This window comes from Dromiciops gliroides, chromosome 2 (assembly GCF_019393635.1).
Source record: "Dromiciops gliroides isolate mDroGli1 chromosome 2, mDroGli1.pri, whole genome shotgun sequence".
Lineage (NCBI taxonomy): Eukaryota > Metazoa > Chordata > Mammalia > Microbiotheria > Microbiotheriidae > Dromiciops > Dromiciops gliroides.
The window spans coordinates 678392624-678407514 of NC_057862.1; the positions used below are offsets into that span (position 1 = coordinate 678392624).

The 14891-nt window shown below is 45.1% G+C and overlaps 1 protein-coding gene across 1 annotated transcript in view; it reads left to right on the top strand.

Annotated features, from left to right (window-relative positions):
* Positions 1-14891, top strand: part of EMX1 (empty spiracles homeobox 1) — a 37246-nt gene that overhangs the window by 6936 nt on the left and 15419 nt on the right. The window contains exon 2 of the mRNA XM_043981435.1: positions 7000-7184. Within this exon, the coding sequence (XP_043837370.1) occupies positions 7000-7184 (185 nt within the window). The remainder of the gene's footprint in view (positions 1-6999; positions 7185-14891) is intronic.

Genomic DNA, 14891 nt, shown 5'->3' on the forward strand with positions numbered 1-14891 from the left:
TATTTCTTACCTTCCAAAGAAGCTCCTCTTGGCTCTGCTGATCTGATAAAGCCTTTGGAGAAGTGAGTGGGTTAGAGGAAGCCAGGCATGAGCTGGACCAGCCTGGGATAAGGCATGGAAGAAACAGAAAGCAGATGAAAGAAGGCTCCCTTAGAAGATAGGGCTAAGGTTAAAGGGATACTTGGAGGGGGTGGGGGGTGGGGGCTGCCTTCTGTCTCTGAGCTGCCTGCCTCCTGAGACTAAAGGAAGGGGCAAGCCAGTCCTTTCCTCTCTTCTCTGGCAACTCTGTTAAGAATCAGGCAGGAGTTGGAGATCACTGGGCATTCCAATGAGAAAAACAAAATCAAACTTTTCCTCTTTCTACCACCTTCAAGTACCAGGCTGTAGAGGCCAAACCCAGGTGCTCACAGCACCGTTGTTCTCCCGGGGACAGCCTCTGTCCCCACCCCTAGCCCCTAGCCTCCTAGTGATGCAATATCCCTCTTCAGTGGCAATGTAGAAGCACCTTCCAAATCTGGAGAGGAGCCTAAAACACTGAAGGGAAATGAGAAGCGTAGCCCTGGAGGTGAAACTTTATGGACCAGACTCAGCTGCAGAAGTCAGTGTCACTCTGCCCCCATTCCTGCTGGGGATTCTCTTTTCTCTCACCTTGGTACAGCTGACCCCAACAACACTGGGGTGCTAGGCATCCAAGAGACCCTTGCCTGGATGTCTCCCAAAGTTCCAGGACTTTCAGTTTAGCTTGTTTTTCTGAGGAACCACAAATTTTTCTGAAATCTCATGAAGTGCTGTCTTTAAGGTCAGTTGTTATGGTTTATAGAAAACTCATCCCCCCCCCCCCAATTTTTTATGTGTGTGCGTTTAACTTTAACTTCGTTCTTACATTTCTGGTTGCATCTCTTCATGTTTATAATCCATCTCTGTCGTTCTTTTTTTCAGTGTCTGGTGCGTTATTATAATTTTCCACATTTTGTTCTAAGCCATTGGTTATTATTTGTATTTTAAAATATATATTATTCATTTCATCAAATATTTCCAAATTGTGTTAAAATTATAATTTTCATTAAACAAATTAAGTTCCAATTTCCTCCCTTCTGCCTGTCCCTCCTCTACCTCTTGAGAAGGCAAAGTAGTATGATATTGATTATACATGTGAAGTGATACAAAATGTATTTCCATATTAGTAATTTCATTTGTCTTTTAAAATTCTTAGTTAAGGTTTTATGTTTCTTTCTTCCTTCCTTCCTTCCTTCCTTCCTTCCTTCTTTCTTTCTTTCTTTCTTTCTTTCTTTCTTTCTTTCTTTCTTTCTTTCTTTCTTTCTTTCTTTCTTTCTTTCTTTCTTTTTCTTCTTCTCAGCCACTGTGGTAGTTCTTGAAGAGAAACTGATCTGATTCTGGGAAATCTGGTTGTGGTTAGAGCAGTATTATTCCTATCCTTTTTTGGAAATGTTTCCTCTTTCTTTTATCTCATAGAATAGTGTCATGGCATCATGGAACCCATGTTTACTCATTTCTACAGAATATCAAAGTAGGATTTTTGGCCCTGTTAGGATTTCTTCTCCCCGCCCCTCCCTTTTTCCAATTGTTCTTTTATTTTGATGCTTTGAAGTGATGATGGGGAGCTGGGCTTTGATCAGGGAAATTCACTATCCATTTTGCTGGAATTCTGCTCCATCACCCCCAAGTCCTAGAACTTTGAAGAGCCAGAAAATGGGCTGACTGGACTCAGATTAGATCAGAGAATAGACTATGTTGAAGAATTCTAACCTCTAACTATGCTTTCACCTCAATAATAATAATGTAACTCACCTTTCCTTGGTGTTGGGAGGGTTAAAAAATGCCTCCTTTAACAACTCTGTGATATCCAGAGAGAGGAGGTTTAGTGCCAGAACTCGGGTCCTTACTATCTCCAATTTCAGTACTTTCCCCATTATACTATGCTGCCTCACTTTTCTGGCTCTTATCTGGGAAAGCATTTATTGGCCAGCATTACCCATACATTAAATGAAGACCCGATTCAATCTTATTAAACACACACACTTTTTTTTAAAAGTCCCGGTTAATTCTATTCTATTCCACAAATAGCTGGTCAGGATGATACAGAAATCATTCAGATCCATCCACATGACTTGTTATCTCAGCTGAAATATTGGACCCAGTGTTAGTCCTATTGGGTTGAACAACAACAACAACTAGTACAACTAATATTTATATAGCTCTTTACATTTATTATTTGATCTCCGACAACCCTGGGAGGTAAGTGCTATTATGACCTACATTTTACAGATGAGGAAACTGAAGTGATTTACCCAGGGTCACACAGTTAGTGTTTGAGATAGGATTCGAATTCAGATCTTTCTGACCCGAGGTCCAGAGTTCTATCCATTGCTACCTCAAGTATGAGGAAGCAACTTGCAAACCTTACATCTTGTGTTCAGATGTGTCGCTCTTATTATCACTGCACGGACACTTTCGAAGCAGGAGCTTGGTTTTATCTAACTTGGTGTGTGTTTGCAGATGATTGTATGTATTTGTACCCAAGTCTAAGGGCAATCTTTTGGGTCCTAAGAGGCTCTATTTGTGCATGTGCATGTGCGCGTGTGTGGTAAGTTGCCTGAGGGAGCGTTAAGGTTGCAGGTTGCTGTGTTGTTGTATATCTGTTGGGGGAGGGTTGTGTGTGCCTCGGCTGCTACTGACTCATCTCAAGGTATACACACCAGTCTGAGAGCATTTCTATTGCCCATAGAGCAGGGACAAATCTGTGTGTGCATGTGTGTGTCTGCATGTTTGTGTGTGCCTCTGCAAAAATGTGTGTGTAATTGCGTGCATGGTCCATGCATTTAAAAAAAACTACTCACACACATACTGTATATCTATATACAGTAGATTAGAGAGAAGACTGAAGCCAAGCTGGGATATATATTTACATGCACACCCATGCAAAAACCAAATCTTCCCCCTTCTCTCTCATTTATTATTTTTAACTTCGTTCTCATATTTCTGGTTTCATCTTTTCATTTTTGTATTTAATCTATGTCATTACAATTTGAGAGAGAGAGAGAGAGAGAACTTATCTAGATTGTCTGTATATTTACACATTCATGTTTCAACAGCATGAGCTGTTTAGGGACTAGGTAGGACCCTTTTGTGCCGGGGGGGAGGGGGGAATCCTTTCCCTGTTGCTTTTGGTCTGGCCTCCTGGCCAGCTTGGGATGGGGTGAGAGGAGGGGGATTCATATCAGCATACAGCATCAGGGATAGGCTGGAGGGAAATGGAGGGGTCAGCTCATAGTAATTTGTGGTCCAAATAAGCCCTGCCACCCAAGGGAAGAGGCTAAGGAGAAAGAGTAGGAGGGAACTGATTCTTCATACTCAGAAGTAGGCAGGCTGTTCTGTCCAGATAGAGGGATAGTGTTGGAATGACCATTCTGGTCTTTGCTACCAGCCAAGCCTTGGGACTAGGCTTATTGAGAAGACAAGGAGGAAGGGGATGGCGGCGGTGTGGCTGCTGGTGTGTGTGTGGGGAGGAGGGGGAATTGAGATTTGTTTGCCAGGCTTGTTTAAGGAGGTGAAAAGGGAAAGATACCAGTACACCTTCTGTCTTCTGCCTGTGTGTTGGGGTAAGAGGAGGGAAGCCTAGACACTCAGCTTTTCTTTTAAATGTGGGGTTCTCCATCTGGCAATTCTTAGGATCCAGAGTGGAGAAGGAACTTTTCCAAGGTCATGGTGGTAGGAAGGAATAGGTAGGATATGAATCCAAGTCCTCTGATTCCAAATCTAGAATATTTTCCTCTTTACCATGATGCTTGGGGTCAGGTAATGGCATCTAGGTGGAAGGGAATGATGTCCTGACTTTATAGCTAACTCATAGAGCTGGGATTAAAGCAGGGGTGTTGGAAAAGAAAAGAGAGCCTGGGAGGGGGACCAGGGACCAGGGACCAGGAAAGGAATGAGGATTAGGTGAAGGAAGGGATTTGGGGAAGAGTTTGCAGGGGAGTAGAAGGAGGATTGATCAGGAGAGAAAGAAAATGAATTGGGGAAGATGTAGAAAGGAAAAGGGGAAATGGTTGGATAATAGGGAAAAAGAAGTTGGGAATAATGGGGAAGGAGGTTTGGAGGGCAGAAGAGGGGGAGACAAAAATGAGAGGTGGGGTAGAGGGAGTAGAAGAAAATGGAGGAAAGAAATGTGAGGAGCAGATGTGGTTGGGGAAGATGAAAATTGAGGGAGACATGGGGTGATTGCAGGAGTGGTAATATGATTTAGGGGATCAGAGGCTTCTTCCAAACTCTTCTCTTTGATAATATAAGGAAGAATCCTCCTCCAGATTCATTCCTCCCTGGGAAGACAGCGTGGATGGATTCAGGTCCTGCAGAGAAAGGTGTCAGCGGGGGGAGGGGCCCCAGGATCCCTCTACAGAGAGACGTTGCTTATTCAGGAGATCTATATGGCAAACGATGCCGTTAGAATGTGGTACCTTATTAACAGACTCGGATATATACCCTGGCTCCCGCATGTCCCTGGGAACGGAACTCCATATGGTAAGAGCCTTCTGGAGTCTAACAGAAAGCCTAACACTTTTAGCCTGGAACAGGGGTTAGCCCTCTTCCCCAGCAGCAGAGTGGAGAAGGGGTTCCCCTAAGCAGTATAGGAGTGGTTATGTGATAGAGAGGAGCGAGCCTCGGCTCTAGCCAGAGGTCCTGCAGGCAAATCCCACCTCTGTCACTTCCTACCCCGGGACCTTGGGCAAGTCTCATCAGCTCTGTGGAGCTTGGTTTTCTCATCTGCAAGATGAAAGGGTCGGAAGAGATGGCCTCTATTCCCTCTGCCAGCTTTTCATCCCTAGTGCCATGCGAAGAGCAGAGAGGCAAAGGACCTCGGTTCGAATCCTGGCCCTGATGTTTACGACCCGGATAACCTTGAGCAAGTGCCTCCTTTTTTCTGGACCTCGGTTTTCTCCTCCGGAAAATAAAGGCATTGCCTAGAGGCAGGGTTTTGTAGTGGAGAGCGCGCCTATCGGAGAGGAAGATGGGGGCTCAAATGCTACCTCGGTCACTTGCTAGCCGTGGGATCCTTCGGCTGTGTGGCGGCTGTAGCTACAGCTTTCTGGGGAGTGAGGAGAGGGTCCGGGGATTGGTCTCCATCTGGCAAATAGCCCGAGGCCCTCCCTCCCCTCTTTATCATCTGGGATGCCAGCTGAGCCGCCTTTCTACCTGCCTCTTCCTCCATCCCTGATAAGAGAGGGCACGGACAATCTCTAATCTGCCGAGTCAGATATTTGGCCCGGGGAGGACTTGCTGCTCCACCTCTTCTGTGTATCCGTGGTGTCCAGCACCGAGTAGGTGCTTTATCAAGGTTTCTTGGTGGATTGGTGTGGCCTCAGACCCGGTGAAGAGTAAAGGATGAGGACCGAGGGGGTCAGCAAGGAGAGGAGGGGAACGGCTGGTGGGGGAGGGGGGAGCTGTGCAAATCCGAAATTCACAAAGTCAGTGTCACGTAGTGGGAAGAAGCTTGGACTTGGTGTCAGGGGTTCTGGGTCCCATGACTCTGGCCAAGTCACGACACCTCTCAGAGACTGAGCCTCAGTTTTTCCAACTGTCAAATGTCGACCATGGTACCAGAACTTAGCCACCTGAGGATTCTTGTGAGGCTAACCCCTTGTAACCTTCAAGTGTTGTACAGATTCGATTTATTATTGTCCATGTGCATGACTCCGAGTGGTTGTAGGATTTTGTGTGTCAGAGCATTGGCTGCTTGGTGTTGTGTGATTGTGTAATTGTGTAATTGTGGGTCAGTGTGTGTGACTGAGCATGTGTGTGTCCCCTCGGGCTTATATCTGACCTCTATGGGGCCTGGGGAAAGGAAACAGCTTTCTGGGGAATGGAAAGCTCTGATCCCTCCCCACACCCAGATAGATGCCCCTTTGCGCAGGGCTCTAGAGCAGCCGAAAACAGTGGATGTGGTTGCTGAGTGACTCTCTCAATCCCCGCCATCGTTTGAGCCCTAAATTGGTGCCTCTTTGACCCACCGCTCGGGCCGGTTCTTCGGGGGCGGCCTCGTGTCCCATCCCAAGTATGAACTCTCGGGTGAGGTCTGGCTCTGACCAGACCCCGGCTCAGGCGGCGGTGAGAGCGAGGAGGAGGAAGAAGGGGAGAGACAGGAAGGAGAAATGGACTCCCGGGAGTCCAGGGTGTCCCGGCTTCTGCTCAGCCCTTGCGCCCGCGCTGGTCTTGGTCTCTGTGTCCTCTCTTAATTTAGTTATCAGTTTCAAGCCAAGGTGGGCGGCCTCTTGGTGGAGGCCCCTTCTTGGCCCAGGATGTGAAGAGATCCAGGGGAGCAAAGGGCGCTCTGGGCTTGAGTGCCCCGAGATCTGGAGGCAAGGCCCGAGTGAGGGGAGCGGAGGGAAGTGGGGCGGCCGGGACAGCGGGAGCAAAGGCGCTGACCCTTTCTCTCCATCTCTCTCTCTCTTTGTCCGTCCGTGCGTTTGGCCTCTTCCCCTTGTGCAAATCCAAATCTCCCCGATCCCCGTGGGCTTCCCCCGTATCCCCAATTCCATCCCGGTGGGGCCTCATCCTCTCTGTCTCGTCTGTCCATTGGGCCCTGCCCTATGTGTCCCTTGTTTTCCGATTCTTTTGTCGCTTCCTCCTCCTCCTCCTGTCCCTCGCCCCCACCTCCGGTTCCCCTGTCTTCCCGAACCCACGCCTCTCCTCGGGTTGTGTCCCTTGTATTCCCGTATCTACTGCTGACTTGCTGTTTCCCGTGTCTTGCGAATTCTGTTTATGTCGCTTGGGTCCCTGTTACCTCCGGGTCTCCATGTCCACGGGATTATCGTGGCCGCATCTTGTCCCTGTCCTCTCCCACCCCCTTTCCCGTACCCGCGTGTTGTCTCCACTGTCGCCCCCGCCTTGGGTCCCCGGTCCCCCGTTCCACTCGTGCCCTGTACCTGTATTGTACCGCCCCCCCCCCCCCGCCCCATACCCGGTGCGGTGCGCTGGTGACAGGGAGCGAGGTTCCCCAGGACAGCCTGCTCCTGCACGGCCCCTTCGCCCGAAAACCCAAGCGGATCCGCACGGCCTTCTCGCCTTCGCAGCTGCTGCGGCTGGAGCGCGCCTTCGAGAAAAACCACTACGTGGTGGGCGCCGAGCGGAAGCAGCTGGCGGGCAGCCTCAGCCTCTCCGAGACCCAGGTGAGCCGCTCGCCGGGCCCCGCCGGGGCCGTCCCTCCAGCCTCTCGGAGCTTCGCCTGCTCTCCCTTGGAGTCGCTCTGTCTCCTTCAGTCTCTCTTCACATCAGTGTCTCTCTCCTCTCTCCCACCCTCTCTCCTTCTGTCATTTTCCCTCCCTCTAACTCGCTTCGTCTCATCCCTCCCTCCTCTCTCTCTTCTTCCATCTCTTTCCTTCCCACCTATCCCTCGCTCCTTTTCTCGGTTTCCCTCTCTTCTCTTTCATCTTCCCTCCCTCTTTTTCTGTTTCTCCTTCTGTCTCTCTGTCCTCTCTTCTCCCTCCCTCCCTTTCTCATTCTGTCTCTTTCTCTCCCTCTATCTCTTTATTCCTCTCCCTCTTTCATTCTCTCTTTCTCCTCTCATTTTCTTTCCATCCAACTTTCTTGATCCCATCGCTCCCTTCCTTCTATCTTCATCTTCCTTTTCCGCTTCTTCCTCCTTCCCTTTTTCTCTCCCTCACTCTCTCCTCTTCCTTCCTTTCTTTCTTCCTTTGCCCTTTCTCCTTCTGTACTTGTCTCCTCTTCTCCCCCCTCTCTTTTTTCTCATCTTCCTTCCCTGTTTCTCCTTCTGTCTCTCTTCTCCCTTTCTCTCTCCCTCCCTCTCTCCTCTCTTTCTTTCTCCCTCCATCTCTCTCCCCCACTTACTACTTCATCTCTCCTCCACTGTCTCTCTCCCTTCCCTTCCTTCCCTTCCTCCCTCTATTTCTCCCTTTCTCTTTCCCTCTCCCTCTCTCAGTCCAAGGTGCTCCACTCTGGACTAGCTCCTGCTTGGATCTAGCTGAGCAGACAGGGGAGTGGGGTAAAGATGAAGAGAGGAGCAGAGTCCATGAAGTTTCTCTGAGCTCACTCTAGTTCTTCTGAGGGCCATATGGGCCTCCTTTCAGGCCCCTTCCTGAAAATGGTCTTTATTCTAGTCATCCAAGAGTTCAATCAAAGCAGAGCTTCTTTTTTTCAGTAGCCACTAAAAGGAAACACATTTATAAAAGCAAACACACCTTGGTTCAATAGACCCCTCTCAATGCAATCTTGGCAGTACAGCCTCTAGAAGAAGGGAGGTGTCTGCCCCTCAGTCCCTGGTCCTGATCAGATCTCACTGGGGGCAGGGCGGTTGTGTTCAGTTTGGGGTCACACTTTAGGAAGGGCCTTGATAAACTCAAAGTCAGTCAAGATGGCAAAGGGCCTGGATTGAGGAAACCAGAGGTGTTTAGCATAGAGAAGACTTGGTAGGGGCTGCTGGGGTGGGGCACGAACAATAGGCTACCTTCAAGTATTGGAAATGTCATCATATGTGGCCTAGAGATCATTCTTGACTGTGGGTAGCTCTAGAGGAGAGGGCCAGGACTCATGGACTCAGGTGGGAAAGGGGTACTTGTTTGAGCTCAGGCTAAGGGATGGGATTGCCTCCCAATGTAGTGAGCTCCGTGGTCTGGGAGTGTTAATTTAGGGATTCCAGGTCATCTGCCATTGAGAAGCTCCTCGGAAGAAGCCTGGCCTAGGAATTTATGATTGGCCAGGTGGTTGGAGATTTTAGTCTGGGCCATTTCTAGAACCAGCTGACTTGGTTGTGGAGGGGAGGGATGGGGCAATTTCAGTGCTTTGTTCCCCCTCCCATAGGTCCTGGGATAGTTGTCCCCTCGGTCCAGAGAAGGAGGAAGGAAGGCGAGTGCAAAATTCCTTCTCCTAGTCATATGCCCTCCTGATCCAGAAAGCCATTTTTTGATCATCCTTAGTCACAGTCAGATGAATCTACCTCCCCAGGAGGGGTGGTATCTAGTCAGTTTAATTTTCTAGTTACCCAAAGGATAACCCCAATTATCCTCTTTGGTTTTCTCTTTGTTGCTAGCAGTCTCTCTATAGTGTCTGTCTCCTATCCCCCTTCAGTAAATTTTAATGACTGGGATGGACTTTCTCTGTGGTGTAATGGAAATCAGGAGACCCAAAGGGATTCTAGTTTCTGGTCCTTACACTCCTTGTCTGATCCTGAGCAAATTGATTCCTCTCTCTGGGCCTCAAGGTTTTTTTTTCCCATTGTTCCCATCAACTGAATCTGTCAGTCTAGTGGGTTAGAAAGTTTCTAGGGCCCCTTCTAAGCTCTGATATTCCAATTATAAGTGAGGACAATCAGACCTGGAATTGGTGGAGATGGAAAAGATGATGGAAGGCAGGTCTCAAGTTGAACTGAGTCCATGACAAATACTAGACATTGCTTGGATGACTAAACCCCTGATATGGGCTCCTTTCCTTGTTTGTTGCTTGTTTCTCTCAAAAGCCAAAGGCAAAAATTATTCTAGCTATTTGAGCATTTCCTCTTGGATGGGTTCAGGTGACTGGATGAAGTGAGTGAGGAATTAAAAAAAAAAAAAGAACTCACTTTGGAATCCTGGGTTCCAACCTGAGTTCAGATCCTGCTTCTGCTAGTTATTAGCATTTGATAAGCCACTCCCCATTTCTGGACCTCCATATCCTGATCCTTGAAATAAGGAGGCTGGTTTAGAGGAGTTGTGAGTGCTTTCCTAGATCTATCTCTTGCTCATGATCCTATCTATTTCACTACCTCAATAGATGTCTATTCCCCCTTATATCTATCACCACCCATCTGTGTACCCATATGTCTATAATCTATTTATTCATATATCTACCTACATATCCTTTGTCTGTCTCGTCTAAATAATCCACCTGAGGGTCTATCTTTTTGACACCTGGGTCTGCCATGCCACGTAACCATCACTGTCTCTGTTCAGGAACAGATTGTAGAAACTATTTCCACATTGCATACTGTACCTTTCTAAAGGACTAAAAAGTGGTTTTGGTGTACAAAGAAGTCCATTTTAATGCACCTTCATTGAAAAGATCAAGCTTAAAAATTAATAAAATCACATATCTGTTTTTTTAAACTCATAAGTACTTTTAAATTAATTAAAAACCTCAAATCTGTTAACTTCTGTTTGTTTTTATTAGCAACATTGTTTTTTAACTCAGTGCTTTTAAGCTCAATGAAAGTGTTCTTAATTAACTCTCCTCCCACCCCCTCCCCCTACTTAAGACAAACCAGCTTTCCTTTTACTTGGGGAGGTGCCATATGTCAATGTGCAAATGGGCCAGTTTCTGAATCTGAGTCATAAGATTGTGGAATTAGAGACACTGATTCAATAATAGATCATAGAATGTCAGAACAGCAAAAAACCTTAGAACAGGGAGTGTCAGAACTGGAAGGACCTTAGAACAGAGAGTGTCAGAGCTGAGAAGAATCTTAGAACAGAGTGTCAGAGCTGGAAAAGACCTCAGAGCATAGATTGTTAGAGCTGGGAGGGTTCCTTAAGTTCATCCTATCCAGTGGTTAGGCATAGTGGATAGAGCGCCAGGCCTGGAGTCAGGAAGACTCCTCTTCCTGAGTTCATATCTGGCCTCAGACACTTACTAGTTGTGTGACCCTGGGCAAGTCGCTTCACCTTGTTTGCCTCAGTTTCTTTATCTGTAAAATGAGCTGGAGAAGGAAATGGCAAACCACTCCAGTGCCTTAGCCAAGAAAGCTTCCAAATGGGGTCATGAAGAGTTGAACATGGCTGAAATGACTGAACAACAAAAGCCAAGGACTTCCCAACCATTTCCATTTCCAATAATTGCAGAGATCACCTCCAAATGAGGGCTGTACTATCTGTAGTCAATGATTCAGAAAATACTTGATGATAAGAAGCTCCTAAGATTCCTTAAGGCTCTTCAGATATGTATTTTATTAGCCACAGCGAGCTCCACTGTACACACACTTCAAGAGTAGTCATGCACCTCTGTGCAAGACATACTGTTTGTTCAATCTCCAAAAGTTGTACTTGCTCATTTGTCATTGTGACACATTTAATGAGACAGACCCTTGGCAGTGATTCTGGGGTCCATGGGGACCTGAAGGTACCAGCTTGAGGACTTCTACTCTAGTCCAGCTCCCGTATTCAGCAGAGACAACACACACACACACACACAAATTAATGCCAAAACTTGCCCTAGAAACCAGGACTTCTCTCTTAAACTACACCATTTATCAAATCATATGGCATTATCTGTCCACCAGCCAAGCATTTTATGGCTTATCTGAGAGGCATCATGATGTAGTGCTTGCCAGGTCAGCTTAGGAGTCAGGAAGAACTGAGTTCAAATCTTGCCTCAGACTCTTACTAGCTGTATGACTCTGGGCAAGTCACTTTAAAAACAAACAAACAGTTTTCTGCCTCAATTTCACCAACTGTAAAATGGGGATTAAAAATAGCACCTACCACCCAAGGTTGATGTGAAGATCACATGAAATAATATATGAAGCCCTTTGCAAAAGTTCTATTATCATTGTTGTTATTATAAGTTAAAGTTCAACCCCCCCAAAAAAACCCTAGCATCTGTATGAGTAGAGGGAGTTCCCACACCAGGAGTTCCCCATAGGGTTTGAACAATAACAATTATTTATTTATCAATTAATATTTATCAGCTTTTTCTGTGATCTTGCTATATGGACTTGTGTAATTTTTCAAGATGGAAGGGTCTTGGATTACATGGCTTCTTCCACTTATCTTGACCTTGACATAGTGATATCATTTTGGTCCTCAACAACCAACCAACACTTTCACTATCAAGTGAAAGATCTCAGACCTTCAAAAGATGCTTTTTTTTTTTTTAGTGAGGCAATTGGGGTTAAGTGACTTGCCCAGGGTCACACAGCTAGTAAGTGTTAAGTGTCTGAGGTCGAATTTGAACTCAGGTACTCCTGACTCCAGGGCCGGTGCTCTATCCACTGCCTCACCTAGCTGCCCCAAAGATGCTTTTTTATAGATAAGAACCTTGAGGGTGTTTTCTCTCCCCTCCCTAGCTGCTATATGGGAGAGGACTCTCCCAAAGTCACTTAGTTAATGCCAACATTAAAGCCCAGGGATCCTACCTCCCAAATTCAGTGGTATCCCCATTACAATATACTCTCTCCTCTGTCCCCCTTCCATCATTGATATCCTCCTACCATTATCGCTTATCCATTTATTCATACATCTACCTTTATTAGCAACATTTTTAAAAACTCACTGCTTTTAAAGTCAAAGTGTTCCTCCTTCCCCTTCCCAGGATTAAGACAAATGAGCTTGGGGCGGCTAGGTGGCGCAGTGGATAGAGCACCAGCCCTGGAGTCAGGAGTACCTGAGTTCAAATCTGGCCTCAGACACTTAACACTTACTAGCTGTGTGACCCTGGGCAAGTCACTTAACCCCCAATTGCCTCACTAAAAAAACAAAAAACAAAACAAGACAAATGAGCTTTCTTTTTACCTGTTGAGGTCCATTGTTGAACTCTACCTACCATCTTCACTGATCAATTCTTTCATTATCTGTAGCTATCTGTTATATCTATCATCTGTTAACCCAGACTTGCTTATTTGTCCTGCCTAATTTTGTAATTACCACTTATGTGCAACTATAGCTATTTATCTGTCTAGTCATTTGTCTTCCCCTACTTACCACCCCTCCTTAGCTCTTAATCCTCTCTTCATAGCTCTACTTATATAGAGATATAACTGTGTAGGGGTATGGTGGCAAATGTTTAACAATTAGCTGCAGGGGTATGGTGGAAAATGTTTTAACAACTGGCTCTCTGATGTAAAAAGGTTGCCCAGCACACTTTTAAGTTTAATTTGCATTATTAACATTTCTCCATCACTTTCTTAAACCTAGACAATCATCAAAACAATAAATCAATCCCTGATTCATAGTTCTGACATAGTAATGATCACTCTGGAAATTTATATCAATGCCTCTATCTTTATTGATCATTCATCTGTATCTATCTGTCAGCTCTATCAATGTCAAGCCTGAATTATCGAATGATTCAGATTCAATCTCTCATTTAAAAAAAATTATATTTCCCTCTCCAAGTACCTGGCAGTTATATTTAGCTATCTACATTTCCTATCTTAGGAACTAAATAGACTCTTTAAGATTTTTTTATTTTGTTTTGTTCAGTTATCAAGCATTTTCTCTGTCTCCCACTTTCCCTCCCTCCCCCCCTGAAAAGAAAGAAGGGAAAAAAAGAGATGTAGAATCCCTGTATCACACAAGCACAGCCAAACAATAAAAATTCCCACATTAGTCAAATACAAAAATGCATCTCTCATTCTGCATAGCCATCATCTCTCTGGCTTGAAGTGGACAGCAGCCTTCTTTATCAGTTTCTGCTATCATTTCTGATCCTTTTATTGATCAGAGTTCTTAAGCCTTACACAATTGTTAATTTTTGTAATATATGGTCTGAATATGGAGCACTTTCCCCCACTTTATAGCAATTCTTGTTGACTTCTCTGGGCTTGTTTCCTTGTCTACAAGAGGAATGAATTGGACTCAGTGATCCCTAAGGCTTCTTTCAATGTCTAATTCCTTCCAGTCCATGAACTCATGATCCACCCAATATCGATTTCTCATCTTTGACTGTCATAGCAATTTCTGTGTGTTTCTCTAGCTCTTCTTGAAATTGATATTGGCTTATAAGTGCCCATCATTTCTCTTTTTAGCCACTGACTCTATCCCTCATACCTTTCAACCTACAGGGACTGCCTTTTGCTATTCTTTGTATTCCCAGCAGTTAGCACAGTGTTTGGCACATAGTAGGAGCTTAATAAGTGCTTATTGGCTATCAATCTATAATCTATATTATTTATAAGCTACCTTTCAATTTACATTTTCATTGTGCATTTAAAATAATATAGATGGAGTTAGGAAAAGGAATGAGGACTGGACCTATAATTTTATTGGTATAAATGTATACTCTATAGTCATATATAGGTTACATGATGCACCTATCTAATTAAATGTACATATGGTGTACATATACATACATACATACATACATACACACATACACACAATATGGTGCACATAACACTTTTCTGTACATGATAAGTGTTGGAGTGGATAGGACACTGCACGTGTTCTCAGGATACCTGGGTTCAAATCCTGTCTCAAATCAGCTGTGTGACCCTGGGTAAGTCACTTGATTTCCCTGTGACTCAGTTTCATCATCTGTGAAATGAAGACAATAATACCTAGAACACTTTATAACATTAGAAATGTGAGTTGTTATTATCTACACAATGACTAAAGGATCTCTAACATCTTTTCCAGACCTAACATTCTTAGATTCCTTAGATAATTCTCTTCTCTGTTTACATGGGTATCACACATCTCTTTATCTGTCCACTGCCATAGAATGAAGACTCCCTGGATGTAGGGACTGTCTCATTTCTTGCTGTGGTATCTCCAGGACCTAGCACAGTGACAGGCACACAGCAGTCATTTAAAAATGTTTGTCATTTTTATCCATCCATCTATAGCAATCCATTGATAACCTGTTATCTTTGTCATCAGGCTGAGCATTCATTATCCATTATTCATTATCCCCCTTTGAAAGGAAGAAGAGTCGACATTTATATAATGCTTTAAGGCTTACAAAACACTTGATACTTTGAAGTTTTAATAGCTTGAAACTACTCTAAAGACTGTGATTCCCTGTATGCATCATTTCATTCTTCTTACTTGTGATCTCTACCACTATCTACATAAATCTCTCCATCAAAAGCTTCTCGTGTTCAGGGACTGCTTCACTTTTGCGGTCATATCTCCAGGCTTATTAGAGTGGTACAGAGAGAGCACTGACTA